This window comes from Patella vulgata, chromosome 1 (assembly GCF_932274485.2).
Source record: "Patella vulgata chromosome 1, xgPatVulg1.2, whole genome shotgun sequence".
Lineage (NCBI taxonomy): Eukaryota > Metazoa > Mollusca > Gastropoda > Patellidae > Patella > Patella vulgata.
Genome location: NC_065879.2, coordinates 80,736,072 through 80,759,850, shown reverse-complemented (window position 1 = coordinate 80,759,850; position 23,779 = coordinate 80,736,072). Strand labels below are relative to the sequence as shown.

The 23,779-nt window shown below is 38.9% G+C and overlaps 1 protein-coding gene across 1 annotated transcript; it reads left to right on the top strand.

Moving 5' to 3' along the window:
* Nucleotides 1–1,891: 1,891 nt before the first annotated feature.
* LOC126824323 (uncharacterized) lies at nucleotides 1,892–23,546 on the top strand. The gene is made up of 6 exons (XM_050553527.1): nucleotides 1,892–2,075; nucleotides 15,768–16,086; nucleotides 17,092–17,362; nucleotides 18,313–18,405; nucleotides 18,783–19,019; nucleotides 19,680–23,546. Exons 2-6 carry the CDS (start codon nucleotides 15,778–15,780, stop codon nucleotides 20,600–20,602), a joined length of 1,833 nt encoding a protein of 610 aa, XP_050409484.1. The 5' UTR covers nucleotides 1,892–2,075; nucleotides 15,768–15,777; the 3' UTR covers nucleotides 20,603–23,546.
* Nucleotides 23,547–23,779: the final 233 nt, after the last annotated feature.

Genomic DNA, 23,779 nt, shown 5'->3' with positions numbered 1-23,779 from the left:
ATGTCGTTTGTCTGTTTGTTTGTTTGTCTGTTCGGGGTTGGTGGCTACTCGAGGGTTGAGCTTTGCACTAGAATGGCCCGGACGTGACACGGTCTTGCGCTTCTACTCCTGACTTCGGAGATGGTACTTCTGGTTTCAAACCTTTCCGTGTAACGTTAGATAAACAGCTGGTTTTGGGTTTTTTGCGGTTTATTTTTTCTTTGTATAAACGTGGTATGTTGTGTTTACATAACAGACAATTATTAATATAATACTTCATAACAGACAATTATTAACGATACATTATGGAAGATTAGATAAAGAGCTGGCAGTTCGCACTATAATAGTTAAAAACTAGATAATGTAAAAACTAGATAATGTAAAGGGGATATGCTAAGAATTTCAGTAAAATTGATCCACACTGAACCGAGAATTTAGCGATTGAATTTAAGGCCTAGCCTCGATCATCATTACTAAAGTCGGTACGATAAAAAAAAACATAGTCTCGATTATCCACCTATTTTTGATTTAATCATAAATCATCATTACTAAAGTCGGTACATTCATTTTTTGATTTAAACATGAATGACCGTAGAGCAGAAGATCGGATCCTAATCCAGTAAATATTGCAGGCTAGCGATGACGTCGAGAATTTCTTATGGTCTGGATAAGTTAATTAATGTCTAATTAATAATTTAGATAACATTTCAGGCCTAAAGAAAGAACTGCAAAAGGCAGATTTAGCTCTTGCATAATGTAGGCCTATGTTTAATATAATATTTGATAAGAAATTAAATTAGAATGTAAACACATCATTGAATAAATAAGCTGGCCAGATGGCAAGAATGCGGATTAACAATATTGACCGTTGCAGTAAGTTTAGAAATATTAGCGAGATAACAAATACATGTAGAATGAAATGGCACCGACTGGTCGGAAAATGAAGACGACCATGCGCTATGCAGTGTGCTGTGAGGGGCATTTTGACCTTAGTGTACGCGGGACCTCGGTACGCTGTCAGTACCCCCCCCCCCCGTCATGCACCACTGACAAGGTGAAATCACACCGGGAGATCATGAGGAACTTACTCGGCCAAACCGGCAGTGAACCCGAGCCCCCCCCCCCTTCGCCCCAGCCTGGGGGTTCGCAATTACGCATTTACAAGCAAAACAGACCAGGTTGTTCATATATATCCCAAAATGCTAGCGAATTATGAAATAAAATTAAATCATGTGTTAGTCCCTAAATGACCTAGTGACAAGGAGTAGGGTAGTTTGTCCAACCTCGTGGGTTTTCTCCGGGTTCTAAGGTTTCCTCTCACTGCTAAACATCTCTACGCGCAAGCGAATTATTGAAATAAAATTGTACCATGTTAGTCCCCCCTCCCCCTCCACCGAAATGGATGGCATTGAACCTCGTCGCCTCTCTGGGAACCAAAATCCAATTTTATAATAAATACTATTGGTTGTGATGCTGGATAACCGTTCCCAAAAGACAATGTTTGGGTTTCACTTCATTAAACTAAGGTATGTACGTAAAAAACACATAAATTAAATGGGGTTTAACGTCCTACTTTTCTATTCTGACTGAGCTAATGAAGACGAGTAAAATCAAATACGGTCCATTGATTTCATATAAATGTCGCTAACCAAGCCTTACTCTGCGTGTGCTTCTAAAACGGGTCACTTATTTATTAGGGAATTCCCCTAGAGATCACCCATTAATCGTTTTCCTTGAACCGCCAGTCACCAACAAAACATCCCGCGGGGTCTTTATATCCAAGTGATCCAAGGTAAATGTGGTAACATATCAAATAAAACACACATCGGGCCACGTGACTCACCCTCTATATCCACTGAAGCGGAGAACCTACTTCGTATTACCTATTCGTAATACGTGTGTATACCCAGAATGCAAATAGACAGCGGTCACATCGTCTATTGAGGAAGTACACATGTGTACCGAATGCTTAAACAATTTCCAGTGTCTCGTTTGATTTGCCGTTAGTTGCTGACCGTCTGTGATAAAACAAGGCGATATAATTTATAAGATTCAAAAATATTTCAATGTAAATACGGATAGCTGGGTCTAATAAGGTAAGAGTATTTTCTACACTATTCTAGAGCTCGGCGCGTAGAGATAGATCGTAAAGTTTTATTTGTCAACAGCCTGTTGTGTCACGCTGTGATTTTTACGCAATAGATAGATATTAAACTGGACACACTTATAGTTATTAGAATAGATATAAGAGCGATTAGCTGTTAATTAATTAATAACCAACGTACTGTGACTGTAGTTAATTTCCATTATTGAACGACGACGGTAGGTAATTTACTACGTTATAGGTGAAATAGTGCGGAACAGATTTTTGCAAATTATTGCTTGTCTTTTTTCTGTTGGCATGTCCATGGAAAAATCCGTTACACTATCCCGCCTTCCTAAATGTGTTTTGATTTTAGAAACAAAAACAAAAATAGATGGTATGGTGAATTTAAAATTATTCGTTGCGTGTTTTGGCGCCTTTTTATGTGTTTCCCCCCCCCCCACCCTCCCCCCTCTCCTAAATTTTATACAACACGGCTACACCCGTGGTGGTCATTTCCAGCTAATCAACCCGGACAATTAAAGGTAAACTAGGGTGGGGAGGGTACCTTTTTCATCTAAAAAAGGGGGGGGGGGCGCAACCCCTATAGATCTTTATGGCGATCGTCACGAAAGCCATTTAAGTTCATCGGGACTTTCTGGCGCGGTTTCCCCTTGTCAGTGGTGCAGGACGTAGGGCCTGACAAGGACAGCTGTCTAGTCACTCGGATGGGACGAAAACCATTTAATGATTTAATTCAAAAATGGAGAATCGAGGCTACGACTAGAATGACCAGTACAGTTACGATCAATGCACACATCTTGTCAAAACTACAACCAGTGATAACTTGGCTAAAATAATTTGAATGCAATTTTCAATATATTCATTTTGCATTTTATAGCCAGAATGGCCAGCTCTTTATCTAAATCTTACATAATGCCAGCTTCCCACTATCGTGCGATGCGTTAAGACAGGATTGTCCACAATCTGCTACGTGCAGATGTCTTCGGATAAGTTTCGATACGGTCAACACGAGTGTTACAATTGACCTCAATATTATGACAAGACCTGATAGGATCAACCCGATTACTCCACGATTAAAACCACGATTTTAATCGTAGCGCGAATCGTGATAGTGGATAGTGGGAACGTAGCTTTAAGGGATAAAGAACTTGAACTATACAGTTCAGTATTTACAAAGATATTTAATGCATTGACAATTTGTCAACAATCAGCATCCTCTATAGATAATAGAAACAAATCAGAGCCGCTTTATATCTTCATTACAATAATCGGGCCTCTTTGTAACCCGATTTAATCTAATCCATGATTACCAATCTACGATATTTTGATTTCTTAATCAAATGTTACATAATAAATTTGAGTTCATTTTGGCGGAGATTAATCTGTAATAATGATCCGCAACTTGGGGGTTTCCTCCTACTGCTACAGGCCCCTACGCGCAAGCGAATTATTGAAAAAAATTGACCCACGTGTTAGTCCCTAAATGACCTAGTGGACGTTAACCCCCCTCTCTCTCCCTCTCTCTCTGATCAGCAACTTTCTTTGAAGTGTGCAAATGTACCGACCCCTTCTTGGCTGAGAAAGTTCATCGGGTTTTTCCGACGTGGTTTCCCCTTGTCAGTGGTGCAGAACGGAGGGTCTCTCAAGGACAAAATGTGAAGAAATAACTTATATATTGATTTTTTGGATAATGAAATGAAATGGGGTTTAACGTCCCATTGTTCTGCTGCGGTTGGGCTAATGAAGAAAGGCATTCGCCATACAGTGTGCTATGAGGGAATTTTTTCCCGGAACTCTTATATCGAATTCCAACTGCCAAGGGATTTTTTACGTGCACGCCAATGTGTACACGGGACCTCAGATTTTCAAATCCCATTATTATATGTTGTGCTTAATACGTAAACATTTATTGAATACATAGTGTTAAGAAGAAATACAACACCAAATTTACGAATTGTTCAGTTGTAAATCTAAACTGAAATCGTACAATATATTTCCGCTTTAACGTAATAAAGAACGCTGAGTAATATTTCACGATCACGATTTAGGAAATTTGAAACCAACCGTGACAAAGTCCAACTATTTTTGAAAGAAATAACATAATGTAGGCCCTACTGGTTGTATTTTTGTGCATAAATCATATATCATAATATATATTAAAATTAAACAATGCCTGAAGGGTAGGGGGGGGGGGGGGTAGATAGAAAGAGAGAGAGACAGAGAGAGAGAGAGAGAGGGGGGTTTAACGTCCATTAGAAACAAACTAGTTCATTTCGGAGCTAACTTATGGTTTAATTTTATTTCAATAATTCGCTTGCGCGTAGGGGTTTTTAGCAGTTGGAGGAAACCGGAGGACCCGAAGAAAACCCACAAGGTTGGACAGACGACCCTACTCATTGTCACGTACAACCGGGGATTCGAAACCATGCCAGTTGACTCAATGACAGGCCATATGATACAGCGCACACGTGCTAACCATTCGCCCCCCCCCCCCCCGATAGAGCGCGAGAGAGGGGGGGGGGGGTACTAGGGTGAAACCAGAGGACGCGGAGAGGAAACCCACGAGTGTTAGACCACTCGAACTCGACCCAACAACCATTAGTTCAGTAGGAGAAAAAAGTCGGGTTTAGTCAGTTTGATTTCTGGCAAGTTTACATTTCCCCAAATCTTCATTAGATTTACTATGTACTGGTACATCTCTCTCCACAATCGTCCCATTTTTTTTTAAAAATTCCAAACACTATTTATTCAATGAATATTTACATATTATAAATTACAAGCCGGAAAAAACCAAGTCGGAGCTTGTATAAATTAATCTCCCGTAAGAAATTGTCTACAGGAATATGAATACATTGTTTAAAATTATAACCATAAATTATATACTTTTTCGGGCGTCTATTCTGTACGACTTGTGCATAAATTATCTCCGATCTTATTTAAAGGTCCACACTCAGTTATATTTGAAACCATAAACCAATGCAATCTTTTATAATGTCAAACAAACTTGTGAGTCATTTGCATAATCAAAATTATACTGGATAATTTGGACTACGTGCACCTACCAAAGATTAAAAAAAGTACAGAACTAACAATTTATAAAGGACAACAATCATTTGTTTATTATACACAAGGACGACGTTTCGATAACTATCCCCTTATCGTTATTAAGCACAATGCTTGTGTTAGTTCTGTTATGTTTCCAATAGCTACATGCCACTAAAGGATTTTTTTTTTTTTAAAAAGTACATTCAAATGTTGACCCCTATTTAATCCGCTTGAATCCAAGTCAAGAGATTGTCTACTTGATATTTTGATTTTGATTTCTTAATTAAATGTTAAATAATTAATTTGAGTGTGGATTAAGGCCTGGAAATCCTGACAAGTGACGTACAGACTAACAGAGACCAATCTGATTAAAAATCGGATCCTATTTCGTTTCGGTTTTTTTATATTACAAAATTTCGTTTGACTTGTCTTCACTACATTAGGATCTGGAAGGGTTGTTATAGAATCCGCGTCCTGGGTGATGTCAGGGATTAGCCAATCAAATGGTCTGTTGGGGCCAGTTCTTGGTGCGCGGAACTGTGGGTAGACATTCGTAGCAAAGACAAAGCAAAAGTTGTATCTCCAAATACCCACTTAAAACATCAACGCTGATTGGTTAATTAACGGCACAGGGTCAAAAACCGCTCGTATGACCCCGACTACAACCGGTCAGACCTGAATGTAGCGGAGGAAATAGGAAGTATAGAAAAACGAAACGAAATACATGTATAGATCTGTATGTTTAAACAGGTTGAACAGAGACTGTCATTGTTTATTTATAATGTTGTGACGACCATCGTCTAGCATTTTACGTGAACTTGAATAAATTACAAATTATCTGTCTTATCATTTCGTGATGACGTCAATTTTAAAGTGGATGACATTAAAGGGATTTTGTAATGAAATGAAGGGGGTTGAATGGTCGAATGGTTAGCATGTACGCGTTGTATCATAAGGTCTGTCATTAAGTCAAGAGGCGTGGTTTCGATTGCCCGTTGTACGTGACAAGGATTAGGGTCGCCTAGTTAGCACGTGCGTGCTGCATCACAAGGCCTGTCATTGAGTCAACTGGCGTGGTTTCGAATCCCCGATTGTACGTGACAAGGAGTAGGGTCGCCTGTCCAACCTCGTGGGTTTTCTCGAGAAAACGAGGTTTAACGTCCACGCCAGTTGACTCAATCACAGACCTTATCATACAGCGCGCACGCGCTAACCATTCGCCCCCACCCCACAAGCCATGGTGTTGATAATCGTTAGTCAAGGTACTGGAGTAATAGATGACCTTTTTGAAATTCGGACTGGAATTCGTTTGTGATTCGTTGTGATGTATAACGCTAAACCCCATTGAAATATGATTTAACGCCCTACTCTGCTGCACAGAACGGGCTAATAAAGACGGGCATACTTCAAACAGGGTGTCTACTGTTATTTCGAATTGCAACTGCCAAGGGTACACACCTACCTAAACGACTAGACGACGTTCCTGGCCAGCCTCTGTGCCCTGAACAAATGACAAGGGGAAACCACACCGGAAAACTCGAGAAACTACGGAAGCGAACCAAAAGGCATCCAGGTTAGGGATTCAGCCCCCTTTCTCATTGATTAAGCGTGGTCCCCACGATGTAAATACATTTAGCAAGTTTATCAGTATAAATTAAAATAATACAGTCCACAAATAACCAGTATAACCACAAACAATATTGGTTCACAACTATATTCAGGTGATTTTGTTCTTGCATAATTTATAGCCATTTGAAGCATGCAATAGTTGTCTGACACGTCAATCCTTCGAAGAGCAGAATCTCTTATATTTAAGACAGAATAAAGTTATGAAGTGGTTTGATATGATATTTTGTTTGAAATAGTAGTGTTTGATCCGATGATTTAAGTTAGTGATGTTGCAAGCTTTTTTCAGTTAAATTTCCGTTTCGGAAGATTGAGGGGAAGCTTACGAATTTTAGTTGCACTGTCAATCGGATATAATAGTAAACATGCCACCATTGACTGTATCTACGGACCAAATCTAAAAAAATTCAACACATAAAATGCAATCATATGGATAATTTTATATATGATCGTTACACAGTATTTCTCAAAACAAGATTTTCTGAATTAGATTTTTGTAAGTAAAATAGCTAGTCGCGGTAGCGCAGTGAGTAAGGCGCTGGCTCACTAACTCGGACTTAAGATAAGAATTTACTCAAAATTATTCGTTCTATTTTAACTAAAATATAGCCCTCTAGAAAACTTTTGTTGTTTTAATGTATCAAATACATCAATAAGAAACTATGTGCAAAGTTTTGAGTTTCTGGATCAAAGATATTTCTCATAAACAGTGATTGAAAGATGAGTAAATTCTTAACTTGAGTCTGAGAATGCTTTGTGAACTTGGGGCCCGGTGTTGGACGGGCTATTCCGCACTGGTTCACCCTTGTCAGTGGTGCAGGACGGATGGGTTGAAAAAAAACCCACGAGGTCCATTGACACTTCGAAATAACATTAGGCCGTAGCACTAGTGCCACTGCCAGAGCAAAATCTCCAACATAGCCCACTATATAGTGTATGCCCCTCTTAGTTATCCCGGATTGTGCACTTTTTATTTCATTTTGTAAGTATGAAAATCATAAGATACATTTTTTTTAAGTTTGATTGTGTAAACTACATGTTCAAAAAGAGTGATAGATAACCCAGTTGAACACGGATGATACAATCTTATCTCAAAGTTCAGTTTAAAATGAGGGGATCACGTGGCTAAGTGGGTAAGACGCTAGCTCGCTAGCCTGGAGGTCGGGTGTTCGATCCCTGCATTGGCCGAGAAAGTTCATCCAGATTTTCCGGCGTGGTTCTCCCTTGTCAGTGATGCAGGACGGAGGGGCTGACAAGGAAAGCTGTCTAGTCGTTCGGATGGGACGAAAAACCGAGGTCCCGTGTACACATTGGCGTGCACGTAAAAGATCCCTTGGCAGTTGGAATTCGATATAAGAGTAGGCCGTAGTGCCGCTGTCCGGGCAAAATTTCCCTCATAGCACACTGTATGGCGTATGCCCGTCTTCATTAGCCCAGGTTAGGAGCAGAACAGTAGGACGTTAAACCCCATTTCATTTCATTTCATTTCAGTTTAAAATGAGTAATATAATAAATGCATAAGGAAGACCCAGTACGCACAAACTGAACCTTATTAAAATCACTCAGATTTCAATTTACGAGAGTTTAACGTCCACTCGACATATACTAGATCATTTCGGGACTAACATATGTTTCATTTTTATTTTAATAATTCGCTTGCGCGTAGGGGTCTTTAGCCGTGGGAGGAAACCGGTGGGTCTGGAGAAAGCCCACGAGGTTGGACAGGCGACCCTACTGCTTGTCACGTTCAACTGGAGAATCGAAACTACGGTGCAGTTGACTCAATGACAGACCTTATAATACAACGCGCACGCGCTAACCATTCGTCCATCCAATACCCTATTGGCGTATAGGTGGCATATTAATTTGGGGCATAGGGTTTGCCATCGAGTTAAGTGAGGTGGTTTCGATTATTCAAGGACTAAGGTCTTCTGTCCTGCCTCCGGATTCCTACCACAGCTAAAGACCCCTACGCGCAAGCGCATTATTGAAATAAAATTGAACCATATGACCTAGTCTGTGTCAAGTGGACGTTAAACCACAACCACTCTCTGGTCTCTGGTCCTGTGGCATGCACCACTGAGAAGGGGGAAAGGCACTGAACAAAATCCCGAGGAACTTTTCCGTTATTACCCGGAGCGAACACCTCCCCCCCCTCTCTCTCTCTCTCTCTCTCTCTCTCTGGTTCGCTCCTGTTGCGGGCCGAAATGCCGAAAAGGTTCCGCGGGATTTTGGTCAGTGCTGTACGGGATGTCGACGAAAACCCATTTCCCGTGTACACGTTGGCGTGCAGGTAAATAGGCTCTTGACAATTGTATTTCGAATTAAGTATAAAATTTCCATCTTCATTGTCACATTATTCATGTATGGAGAATCTCCTACTCGTCTTTATTGATATTAAAAATATCTACACAGGTCGATGTGCCGAGTTTTTTTTTGTTTTTTTTTTGTTTTTTTTTTTAAATTTATCGACGAGTGTTGATATTTTTTGATATCAAAAAAGACGAGTAGGAGATTTTATTTATCTCGCAACCCTTTCTCACACGCACAAATAAATAAATCTAATTCTTTAGTATAGATTTTATTTCAGTAGATTATGAAAGTTATCACACAAGGAACAAACTGATTAAAATACAGATCTATATTTCGTTTCGTTTTTTTAATACCTTCGATGACCTACACTACTGTAGTGAAGACAAGTAAAAACAAAATTTTGAACAATAAAAAACTAAAACGAAATAGGAATTGTGTTTAATCAGATTGCACAAGCCATCTACTGTAGAATGTGTTATTGAGTGATAAAGCACGTTAAACCCCGTTTCACTTCATTTAATAACATAAATGTCTAGACAATGTCGCAGTTTATTGCAATCGCCCGTGAAATATTATTTACTTTTTATAAACACTGAAAAACATTAAGAAAAGAAAAATCTGAACATAAGTAGCCTAAAATAGAAATTTTCTTGGAATCTGATTGGTTAAGGATTGAACAATGAATATTTCAATTTCTGTTTTCTGACGTATATGTGTGTAATTTAATCTCCCTAACAGTTCTCGAAATGTAAGCTTCACGTGACCTTAGTTTTCCGTCACACTCGAACAACCCCAGAGAGAAAAAGTGGCCTTTAACGTCCACACGACACAAACTAGGTCATTTTGGGACTAACATATGGTTCCATTTTATTTCAAAAATTGGCTTGCGTGTAAGGATCTTTACACGTAACTGTGGGAGGAAAACGGAGGACGTGGAGAAAACCCACGAGGATGGACAGGTGTAAACTATTACAACTCGTCCATCTGTGACAGGGTACTATTATAACGACACAACAAACCTTTTGTCATACTAATTAATACATATTAACAAATTATGTCAAATTATGTCCCGTTACATAATATTTCTTGTTTATCTCGGGAAACGGGCAAGTTGACTCGTTCACAGCACAGTGTATGGCGTGTGCCCTTCTTCATTAGCCCAGAGGGTGTTGTGGGGTTGATTTTGTCGTATTGGACAGGTGGGGGTGTTGTTGGTTGCTAAATGGTCTAAGGCGTGCCTGCGCTTTAGATCTAAATCGAGTCCGGTGGCGTGGTTTCGAATCCCAACTTGTACGTGACAGGACAGGGTCCCCTGTCCAACCTCGTGGGTTTTTCTCCGGATCCTCCCACAACTCAAGACCCTACGTGCAAGCGAATTACTGAAATAAAATAAATTGAACCAGTTGTTAGTCCCGAAATAACTCTCTCTCTCTCTCTCTCTCTCTCTCTCTCTCTCTGGGGTTGGACTAAGTCTGAAGTACGTTCACAGGACTGCAGGATTGTTAGGTACCATTAACGGTCAACTACGTTTAAAGTTACAATTTCATATTTTTAAGTTATATTTTTAAAATGTATTAAAATAAAGCCCTAAAATAGATGGTATCTATAAACAGTCCTACCTTGTTAAAGAATAATCCTATTAATCCTATAATACACTATTGCCAGTTAAGAAATTGGCAAAAATATCATTTTCAACTTCAAATTTAAACGTTTTAAGTTAGCTATTCCATGGTGGGGAATAGGAAAACAAAGGAGGTAATTGTGTTATTATTTCCGGTGTGAAGATTTTTAAGTGCGAGAAAGATCGTATAATAGTGAGTTGACAACCTATTGAGCAAAAGACATACAAATAATTATGTTTTGACTTTCTTAGAAAATATGAAATTGTAACTTTAAACTACGAACACTGTAGGGTTTTTTTTGGTAATTTTGAACCTACATCGACCTAGTTGACCAAAATGGCACGACGGTGGCCGATGTTTAAATGAACTACGGTCAACTACTACGTGCGTGACCGTAAGATGTGACCACGGATTTACTCACTGATTCACCGTGGCCTCCAAACGCTGTGAAAGTTTGTTTATATTGTGTTCAATCAACTGTTCGATATTAGTCATTTACAACCTTGACTTGTTGACAAGCCATGTCATTTTGTTATAATGACGATGTTTTTTATCCATGATTTATTAAATGTATGTTATTGTATTATTCAGTACAGTGGAATCACACCACTCCTATAACACCGATAAAATAAGTACAACTGTGTTGTGAACCGACCATTATGGTCATCTTGGAAAACGAAGTCCGTCAATCGATAGGCTATTGAACAAAGAACTAGCACACTAAGTTTCATGTCAATCGCACCCGAAATTCTGGAGCCTTAAGCTTTTTGGGCAGATTATCTAGTTTATGGAACCGATCTCTGCGTTGGCCGAGAAAGTTTTCCGGTTTTCCGGCGTGGTTCCCGCCTGGCAAGGACCTACGTATGTGTAGTCGTTAGGATGAGACTAACAACCAAGGTCCGAAGTACACATTGGAGTGCAAGTTAAAGATCCCCTGGTAGTTTGAATTCGATATAAGAGTAGGCCGTTATGCCGCTGTCCGGGCAAAATTTCCCTCATAGCACACTGTATGGCGTATGCCTGTCTTCATTAGCATTAGCCCAGTAGGAGCAGAACAGTAGGAGGTTAAACCCCATTTCATTTCATTTCAGTTTATTGAACCCAACCTTGGTTGAAAATAACGTTATAGATTAAAAGTCTCAGTTCGACAGAAAATAAGGAATTACTATTGCTCCTTAAATTTTACATTGAACTCAACATAGCTCTAAAATTTTTAACTCTAAAAGTATAAACTGTTCGATATTAGCTAGCCATCTACAACCTTGGCTTGTTAACAAACCTTAAAATACAGATGTGACGTCACCCTTTGATGTTGGCGCACCATTATTTCAAATAATCGTACGGGCAACTTGCCAATCGTACCTTGTCAAATATTAGACTCGGGTGACGTATTTCACTGTAAACGCACGTGCGGAGTGTCTGTATTTTAAGATGTTTAATGGTCTCGAGCTGAGACATTGCGTAATATATTGTAATATATTGTAATATATTGTTGTTACAATATATTACTTAATGTCTCGCTCTCGACCATTAAACAATACATAATGTCATTATTTTATAATGGCGACGTCTTTTGTCCGCGGATTAACTGCATAATGGTGAGTACAAAGGTCAAATGAACCGCGTCACACCCTTAACACATCGATAACAAAAATAGTATTCTAGATTGAAAGCCCTAATGCAATAGAATGATCAATATAGACGTCATTAGCATTTTTTCTGAAAATATAAAATTTTCCACGCTTAATCCACCCTAAGATTTACTTAAATTCATTGTTTGGTATTTTATTACGAAAACAGAAGCAAAATATCCAGGGTAGATAATTTCCCGGCTTGGATTTAAAAAAGAAGCCCTTCAAAAGGTTTTGGGCAAACATAGATGACTACAGTAGATGCCGAATGTTGACAAATTTTCAATTCATCTTATCTTTATAAATACTGAAATGAAATGAAATGGGATTTAACGTCCTACTGTTCTGCCCCGATTGGGCATACGGCATAAAGTGTGCCATGAGGGACATTTTTCCCGGGCAGCGGTGCTACGTTCTACTCTTACGTGTCAAGGTTTCTCTTACTTGCACGCCAATATTTGAAACGGTTCTCGGGTTTCCGTCCTATATAATAAACGACAAGACATTCCATCTTTCACCACTGACAAAGGTAAAGCACGCCTGAAAATCACGAGGAACTTCCTGGGCCAACACCTGAAGTGAACCCGAACGATTCATACCGGGTAGAGAGACAGCATCTTACTCTCTGAGCGACCGCGGTTCCCTAATTTGTGGGGTTTTGGGTTTATTAACGGACCCATAGTAATTGTACACAAGCCAAGACACAGTTTTTTACACGCATTCATTCGTATAGAACTTTAGCCATTGGTTTATATTTTGACACACCCTTCTACTAGGAAGTAACGTGGGTCATCACGACACACGACTACACACATATGACCCTACTCATTGTTACGTACAAGCTTGGGATCGATCCATGCCACCTGACTCAATGGCAGGCCCTATAATCTAAAGCAGCTGCATTAGACCACTTTACCCCCTTAGTTCTGAAAGAGAATAACGTCGTGTTTAGTTAGAGACCCTGTGCTTCATTTAAAGGGACAATAACACTCTTGCTGGCTTGAAAGCTCCAGAAAATAAATAATATCTCTATCTAAGTACTAGATGTTTAAGTGTCCTATCTGTTGTGTAAATTATCCATTACATCCTATTTTACTTGTCCAGAGGGTTCGAAAATATTTTTAAATCGAAGTTTCATTTGAAAAGGTTTACGTTAGACGTTTCAAACCGTTATGTTGAATATTTCAAAAAATTTAAATAAGGTGTGTTAAGATGAAATTTGTATCATCAATTAATTGAAATATTCTAAAATAGTACAATTTGTTGACCAGAATAAAGATTAGGACATATTATTCAGTTACAACAAGAGTGGTATTGAGCCTTTAAATATCTGTCAAATATCATTGGACGTGATATCTCAAAAGGTGATTTCCCCAAATCTTTATTAGATTTATTATGCCCTGTTAACTCCAGTGGAAGGAAACCGGAGGACCCGGAGAAAATCTCAGGCAACTCCACTCCTTGGCTCTTACAGGCTGGGAATCGAAACTAAAAAATATTCAAACTACTTTTATCTATCAAATGTTTAGTTCATATTACTCTAAAAACTTTTAAATCGGAAAAAACTACCTCATGCCGTAGTCTCGGTCACCCAGAACCTCCTAGTCTTCACCGTACAGACTTGTTTGTCATGTAACTTGATTGGGGGAGGACCCATTCACAGATTGTATTTTTCGTTACTTGTTGTCCATTTACCATACATATCGAAGCCTTAGTGAATTCTTGCATTATCTTCTGTCAATCTCTTCATTCCGCTGTTTAATCGCAGAGTCTGTTGTACGTTTAAACCCCTCACTGTGCCCACAACGGTTAACCTTATGAATGGTTATATGTGAATATTTATAATACATGACGTTAGGTATAAATATATCAGATTATGTTGGTATAAATGGATTGGTTATATTTGTTGATCTTGAATTTCATTTTTAGGCGCACCATAGATGAATTATCGCATTCTTGTGCTTTTTTGATCAAATAAAAATGTGTTGTCTTCACAAAAAGGGATATATATATATATATATATATATATATATATTATCGAATTCCATAACAAAGGTAGGCAGTAGTATGTATTATAGTTGGTACTAAAAGACACGTTGACAAAATTTATATCATTGGTTTTAAAAAACTAAACCTCAAACTCAATATTATCAATAATATTGGAAATTAAAAACACGAATTAGAATGAATTCAATATTGGTCCATTTCAATGAGGGGGGTTGGATGGCCAAATGGTTAGCACGCGCGCGCTGTATCATACGGTCTGTCATTGAGTCAACTGGCGTGGTTTCGATTCCCCGGTTGTACGTGACAAGGAGTAGGGTCGCCTGTCCAACCTCGTGGGTTTTCTCCGGGTCCTCCGGTTTCCTCCCACTGCTAAAGACCCCTACGCGCAAGCGAATTATTGAAATAAGGTTGAACCATGTGTTAGTCCCGAAATGACCTTGTTTGTGTCGAGTGGACGTTAAACCCCATTTCTCTCTCTCTCTCTCCCATTTCAATGAATATTGATGCTGTTATCTTACTGTGATATTACCGGATACTTATATCCAATATTTAAGACACAATGAACATTTTTAAGTTACTATACGACTCGTGTATTCGAGCACCATTTGTAATGACCAAAGAAAAACATACAAGACAATGTCGAGGTAATTAAAAATGGCTGATTTACGAATATGTCTAATGTAGAATAGATTAAGCAGGCGCAAATAACTGTTCGTGTATTTCACCGAACATAATTGATAAGAAATTACAATTTGTTTTTTTTTTAAAATGGACATACACTCATTATTACATTAATGTGAAACCATTTTCGTCTTTTTTAAGGTTCCAAATGATACGGCTATTCGCCCTTTAAATTAAAGAATTTTCGTTCGAATAGTGAGTTTCGGTGACGGTCTAATTTAGCGATACATTGACGCGAGCATCGATGTTTGCTCCCGATGCATCGATGCGTTAAATTTTATATGATATCAACTAGACAGCTGTCCTTGTCAGGCCGTCCGTCCTGTACCACTCAACGGCAAGGGGAAACCACGCCGGAAAATCTCGATTAACTTTCGCGGCCAACACCGGGAGCGAACCAGCGAACCCCAGGCTAGCGCACCAGCGTCTTACTCACTTAAACATACATGTATATTATGCAAGAGCTAAATCTGCCTATTGCAGGTCCATCTTAAGGCCTGAAATGTTATCGTTCACTAGGCTTGTATTTGGAGAAACTGTTAAAAACGACTGGGCTTACCTTTAACTTAGTATGCCTCGTTTTGATTAAACTATAAAATTATTCAAAATGGCGGTGGTTTCCAGCATAAACACACCTGGGACAATCTAATGCCGTTGGTGTCCAGTCCGATCAAAATACAGATCTATATTTCGTTTCGTTTTTTATACTTTCGTTGGCCTATCAACTATAAATGTTATTTTTTTTTTATTTTCCAGCTCTGCCAGAATGGGTAACAATACTTCAAGTCCTTCAAAGGACTTCACTATTCTGGAAGCAATGAACATGGAGGAGGCTCTAACGTGTGCGGTGTGTTTAGAACTATACAAACATCCCCTTCAACTACCTTGTCCCCACTCGTTCTGTCGAGGCTGCCTGCAGAACATTGCCCCTAAAACAGGAAGTAGTGTTTTCAACTGCCCCTTATGTCGAGGAAGAATTGTTCTTGGTGTTCGTGGTCTCAGTGGTTTAAAGAAGAACATACAACTTGCCCAGATTGTGGAAATTTACAAGAAAAATCGAGCGAGACAGATACGGGTAAGATTTAGCTATTAATATTCCACTTTTGGGGTTTAAGGCCCCCTCAAAACAAACTCAATAATTTGTTTCCGCAGAGTTTTTGACAGAGGATGGAAACTGGAGGACCAGGAGAAAGGCAACGATATTGGGCTGGCAACCCTACTACTTGATTACTTTGAGACTTGGGGTCGAAATCCTGTCACTTGACTCAGTGACGAACCTTATGATCCAAGGCTCATGGACGGTGATCACTTATAAATTATACTAGACTAGTACATGTGTCCTGTTTTGATCATTATGACGGATGCCGTGTACGAAGCAGGATATGTGCATTCTGAAACAGCTGACATGAGTTCGCTATTATCCGTCGACATGATACGTTCCAGTAATAAAGCTCACATACTATTAATATAACACTATATCCATTCACTTGATTTGATTTTTCTTGCAACGTCTATGTTTTGTTTTGTCCGCAGGTTTGTCTTGTCGGTTTTGTTTTGCGTGCGGTGTGGCCCTCCTACACTTACTATTTAAACAGACGACCATATTGACTTGGGAGTCACGGTAGCTCAGTGAGTGCGACGTTACCTTGCCAACAGTAGGACGTAGCGCCGCTGTCCGGGTAAAATTTCCCTAATAGCACACTGTATGGCGTATGTCCGTCTTTATTAGCCAAATCGAAGCAGAACAGTAGGACGTTAAACCCCATTTCATTTCATTTCCATATCGACTTTATTTACATCAGGAACAATAACATTTCTACACGTAAATATATAATCATATAATACCTGTACGGAGCATAACTACCCGGCTAAACCATAAGGCACACTCGACAGGCATCTGCCACACCATCTCTCTCTCCCTTTATCACAAAGCCCACCTCCATAGCAACATTTCTCGTTCCCTCTCTCAGCCAACTGTATGCATTACGGGTATTACTTACATGTATTGGTTTTACATATAAATATTAAATATCATCTTAATTAGATGTCATTAATAAAAATTTTCTCACAAACATTACAGGAAAATCCAGCAACTAATTATACACCAACAACACCAATAGCAGAACCTTCAACAGACGCTACGTATACAGAATTAATTCCTGATCCAGATCCCGTACAGGGTGCCACTGCTCCCCCACTGCCTGTGCCACGACCTGTAAATCAAACACCAATGCCGTCGTTCCAGGAGTTATGGAATATCCTAAGCGAGGGTTGTGATGATTCAGACATTGAGCGTCTGTTTAACTTGGTAGAGGAAATTATGGTATCCAATACTTTAAACCAAGCCGCAGGTTTGTATTAATATAGTGTTTATGTAATGTAATGCAATGGGGTTTAACGTCCTACTATTCCCCACCAGTCGGGATTTGTGGGACATTGTACCCGGACAAAAGCGCTTCCGTCTACTTTTTTGAATTCACACCGGCAAGATTTCTTTGACGAGAACGCCAACGTGTTCACGGGACCTAGGTTTTTGGCATCCGAACGACTAGACGCGGTTTCTTGCAAGGAACTCTGTTATACTCCACTGACGCGGCGGGGAGTGGGTAGCGCGTGCGCATTGTATCATAAGGTGTGTCATTGAGTCAAATGGTGTGGTTTCGATTCTCCGGTTGTACGTGACAAGGAGTAGGGTCGCCTGTCCAACCTCGTGGGTTTTCTCGGGATCCTTCGGTTTCCTCCCACTGCTAAAGAACCCTACGCGCAAGTGAATTATTGAAAGAAAAATGAACTATATGTTAGTTTGGAAATGACCTAGTTTGTGTCGAGTGGACGTTAAACCCCATTTCTCTATCTCTTTCCACTGACAAGGGGAGATAAAACCAGACTGGAAAATCCCGATGAATTTTATTAGCCAACACCGATCACACTTTGAACCTCCTGGTTAGTAGTCAGCATCTTACGTACTGAGTCGCCGTGATTTTCTGTCAAGTGTGTGAAATATCTTTATATAACGTCCGCTTCCACCGAAGTAATATCGCCCACAACTTTCCTATCAACAGGACACTTACTTTTTTATATACCGTTAGTCGATTGTAAATTAGATGATGATCGATTTAGGACCGCATTCGGACAGCATTCTGTATTTAGCTTTTAGTTTTAATTTCAATGTATTTTTATATACGAGATGTCGGTCGGCCACTGGAAAACCCGTATCGCTACACGTCCAGATTAACAACAACAACGATTCAGCGAGCTCATTATTAACTGTGAAATACAAATCGTTTTCTTTTAATTGTAGTAAACGCAACTGCAGTGCAGGAACCGAGGGATATGACAGACAATCCACCAGGCTTACCACCAAGAGCTGACCGACCAGCACAACCCGTACCAGGTACGTCTGTGGAAGAGATAGTTCCAACATATTACGCAGAAACTAACGAATCAGAAAACATTTCAGAGTGTGTGAAATATCTTTATATAACGTCCGCTTCCACCGAAGTAATATCGCCCACAACTTTCCTATCAACAGGACACTTACCTTTTTACATACCGTTAGTCGATTGTAAATTAGATGATGATCGATTTAGGACCGCATTCGGACAGCATTCTGTATTTAGCTTTTAGTTTTAATTTCAATGTATTTTTATATACGAGATGTCGGTCGGCCACTGGAAAACCCGTATCGCTACACGTCCAGATTAACAACAACAACGATTCAGCGAGCTCATTATTAACTGTGAAATACAAATCGTTTTTTTTTAATTGCAGTAAACGCAACTGCAGTGCAGGAACCGAGGGATATGACAGACAATCCACCAGGCTTACCACCAAGAGCTGACCGACCAGCACAACCCGTACCAGGTACGTCTGTGGAAGAGATAGTTCCAACATATTACGCAGAAACTAACGAATCAGAAAACATTTCAGAGAATTCTGGTGTTACGGGTTTATCCGGGATGCATAATGATGAAGTCGTACGAGGTACCAACACAACTGAAACACAAGGTATTACCATTTTTAGTTCGACACTCTCTTGTCTGTTCATCGTTTCTTGTGGACACCTCGCTTGGGACTGGAATTAAGCGTCGACGACTGCGAGAATTTCTAACGTGACTTGGTCCTCCCAACTACAATCTGCGACCAGTATAAAGAAGTTGAGCATACTTTAAAACTGCTCCCGGTTAGTTCCAAGTAGGTGATTTGGTCGTCAGGGACCAATCTTAGCCACGCATAGCCTATGACGTAGATATATACGTCACTGGCATAATGACCGATATATATAAATAAAAACTCGATCAACAAGAGCGTGAATCGAATGATGAAACAGTAAAAGCCAATGAGAGAGGGATACACTTTAAAGATGAAGAGTAGAGATTTTAATTTTGATTTTCATAATGAAATACAAGGAAATTAAATGGGGTTTCAAGTCCAACTTTTCTACACTGATTGGACTAATGAAGACGGACTAACGCCATAAGGTGTGCTATGGGGGATATTGTATGCGGGCAGCAGTCCTATATTACAATTGCCACCTCCATTAAGTAGTATTTAGTTTTGGCCATAATATATAGTGAGAAACTAATATATTTATAGATGTTTACTCTCACACACATATACTCTGTAAACGAACTCCTAAGTTAATCTTTGAAACTGTTTATTTTCCAGCCGATGCATGTCCAGAACCATCACAAGTTAATGAACAAAAACCTCCACCATTACCATCGATTAAAGGTCGACTACCTCTACATGTTAGACTCGGAAATCTTTCAGCGGTCTCGGAAGAGAGTTCGACAAGTGCGTCTTCGGGTACATTTTTTGCTGAGGCTGATCCCCTTTCAGGAAACCTCCCCCAGTTTTCATCCGACGATTCCGTAACGAGTGGATATGAAAATATGCCAACAAACGACGAAACGTCTACTGATGCATCGGGTGAACAGGCTGTAACCTCGGAATCACCAATGACCCCGGTAACAGCATTGGAGGAACCAGAATCCACAAACGCATCGTCAACAGTAGCTTGCAGTGACACCGGGGCCACTCTGATGGCTTTATCCAATTCAACTAAGGAATTTCAAAGTGGAGACCAAATACAGCCGTCTGTAACGAAAGCCCAGAACATAAACCAACGAATAATAGAACTTCAACATCGAATCGTTGCTCAGTATGAAAGCTATCGCCATTTTAATGGTGACAGAGAAGACAATCATCCAAAATTAGTGCACACCCAATGTTTAAAACAAATACCAACAAACAATATGATCAGTGGACAACAAATATCTACAGACCAGCCAGGTGCAGATAGCAACACAAACCAGACTCTATCAGGAGCAAATCTGCGGAATAAAGAGGTATGGAATTTGCCACCAAAACGCCAAGTTTCCCTTCCTGAATGTCCTCTTTCTAATCCAGTTGAGAATACCTTGAGTATAATCACACCTACCAAACCAGTACGACCAGCCCCTCCCCCACCACGACCTAAACCACAAGTACGCCCGTCTGATCCAGGGCCTGAACTTACCCATCTCCTACCTAAAGTTGCACCTAGAGTTGCACCTAAACCAAAACTGATGCCGAGGGATACACATTAGAAAGTTAGTAAATTTATCAACGATTTGAAAATAACGGAACAATTTTTGTAATTTTGTAATCAGATGTCATAGTGCGGAGGAACAATTTTTATAAAATAAGACATGGGTGATCTGGTGTTATGATTCGTGGTAGAACTAAATTAAACCACCATCATGTTTTGTGGCATGCTGAGTGATAGCCGAATGTGAATGATTAGAAACTCGGACAGCAGTACTTGTGTTTGCTCCTTTCATAAAGGAGTTTAAGATAACGCAAGACGCGCTCTGTCAAAGTATGGTGTGATCGGTGAAATTAATTAGTTTGCTTTCCTTTAAAAGGAATTAAATATATATCTAAAGGATAATATTGGTGTCCACCAATACTACATAGGTAATAGAACTAGTTAAACTCATTCTAATTACAATTTTAACACAGAGATCTTTGTTACCGGATCCGTAACATAGATGTGAAGAATTGGGAAGTGACGCAAATAAAGGAAAGCAGGTATTGTTACTGGCTGAGTAAGAGTGATAACAGACAGTTACAGATAAAAGTGCCCTTAGTTCTAAGCTGCAAACAATTTTCCTGTAATCGATGAGAGTAACACTCCTATCGGTTAGTTTGCTTTCATAAAGGCCATTAATGGAACGCAATACGCACCCCTTTCAATGATGTGTTCAAAGTTGAGTCTCTGGGCGAAAGCGACGATGCTATCAATTCGTTGGTATTGTCGAGTGCTTTCTGTAAGAGGATTTAGGCATGTGTTCTACTTTAGTCAATTGTATATTATATTAGCTAGAGGTTATGACGAGATAGTCTCGATTAGCAAGTAATATTGCTAAGATAATAAAGTCTCGAATATCCAGTTTAACGTTAAATTATTAAATGGCACGTACCTATGTTCTAATCCATTCAACATACGATGATCGAGAGAGTTGAATATTGGGCTTGTCATGTGAATAAATGTCTAATAATAATTTGTAATTATAACATTTGACCTGCAATTGACAGATTTAGCTCTTACATAATGTACCTTTAATGTTGACATGATTATTATTGTGTATTTTGCAAAAGGACCACGTGCAGTAGACCGTATATAATTTATTTTACAAAAACTGCAAACCTCAAATTATGCATATTTAAAGGGGTCTTAAATTACCTAGATCGACCCATAATACAAAGAAAAAATAAATAACATTTCAAAGGAAAAGATCACAAATTTACTGTTTAGAATATGTTCATGTTACATGATAAATGAAAAGCTGGTGTGTCGTCACAATATAACCCGTGGTCCTTAAAGAGGCTTTATGTAAGATTTAAATAAAGGGCTGGCCGTTATTGCTATAATAGTTCAAAAATAGATAATGCAAAATGAATATATTGAAAATTTTATTCAGATTACTTTATTCTGAGCTAAGTTATTAATGTTTGTTGTTTTGGCAAGATGAGTGCATTGATTGTTATTATCGTAACAACGATGCTGGTTATTCGAGACTTGGCATCGCATCTCCATTTTTGAATTAAATATTTAAATAGCCAAACCGTTCTAATCTACTTAAAATCGGAGCCAACCGATGGCATCGAGAGTTAATTATAGTCTTGTCATGTTAATAAATGTCTAATTAATGATTTATATAACATTTAAGGCGTAAAGAGAGACCTGCAATAGGCATATTTAACTCTTGCATGATGGCTCTTTAAACTATGAAAGTCATATAGAATGACGCATATTATTTTTTTTATGTTTAATGTACTGTAAATATTGTAAAGTATTATTCAGCAAAACGAGCTGCTGGTTTTTAAAAGATATATACATGTATATAATTTTTTTTTTCATGAGTCATTCCACGTGACTTTTCTAGTATTACGTATAAATGGCCCTGTGAAACAGATACCGCTCGCATTATGAAGCGAGGTCATTTTCTCATTTAATCATTTAATTAGTGATCATTAATGTAAACTAGTGTTTAGTATGCATAGAAAGTGGTTACAAATAATACACTCGCCATTAATCAACAGGACCCTGTTTCTCGAAATTTTAACTAAAGATAAAATCCAATTTTAGTAGATACTTCAATTTTGATTGGCTAAGCACTAAAATCAATCTAATATTATCCAATCAAATTACTAAAATTTGGATTTTATCTTAGTTAAAATTTCGTGAAGCAGGCCCCTGGTGTGTAACTAATTATAAAAGTCATATGTTCATAAATGAACTCTATCGACTTATTTTGCTAGCTGACCAGATTGGCGTATTGGAGGGGGGTGGGGGGTGGGGAGACCCTCTTTCATGTCTCCTATTTAATCTGAGGCCTCCGATTTCGTATTTCTATAATTCCTGAAACCATGTGGCTGAAAAACGTCTGGGCCCGAGTTCACAAAGCATTCTCAGACTTAAGTTGAGAATTGGCTCAACTTTCAATCACTGTTTATGAGAAATTTCCTTGATGCAGAAACACAAAACGTTGCACATAGTTTCTTATTGATGTACTAGTATTTGATACATTCAAACAACAAAATTAATATAAAGGGCTATACTTTAGTTAAAATAAGGTGAACAAGTTAGAGTAAATTCTCAACTTAAGTCTGAGAATGCTTTGTGAACTCTGGGTCTGATATACGTTTGTATGTATTATATTGTTGTGTTATTTACTGGGGTCGCGGGTTCGATTCCCAACGAGACAATTCGGTCGTACAAAACTGAAGATTATTTTTTACGCAGTTGTTTTGTTGTCTTATTTATTAAATAATTGTATTCGGATTTAAATTAATATTGAACCAATGTGAGTAAGATTGATAAGATGTGTCGACGTAAAGACTCTGGAACAATCCAGAGCGCCAGAACTGTCACCAGGGTGGTTCCCAGTTAAGCATTATTATGATAAATACCTTGTAATTTTTAATTGTTGAATTTTGTTAATTATTTTTGATAGAAGTTTTAATAAACCATTTGTATTTTTTAAAGCACCTATTATTTTATATGATATTAGTCAGCCATTACATACGTATATGAAAAACCGAGGTCCCATGTAGACATTGGATTGCACGTAATACCCCGTCAGACCTGCGTGGTGTCCTTACTACGCTGCTAAGGCGACGGAAAATGGTCTCAGAGCTCTTCAACATCGCCATGCGTCATAACAGCGTGGTGGAAACGCCAAATATCGTGCTGTGGTTTCCATGATCGTCAATGATCA

Bases quoted from the DNA above. Each gene is read 5' to 3' on its own strand.
- LOC126824323 (XM_050553527.1), top strand. From the start codon at position 15,778: ATGGGTAACAATACTTCAAGTCCTTCAAAGGACTTCACTATTCTGGAA. The intron at 17,363-18,312 runs GTTTGTATTAAT...TTTTAATTGTAG, and splicing joins TACTTTAAACCAAGCCGCAG to TAAACGCAACTGCAGTGCAG. The intron at 18,406-18,782 runs GTACGTCTGTGG...TTTTAATTGCAG, and splicing joins ACCAGCACAACCCGTACCAG to TAAACGCAACTGCAGTGCAG.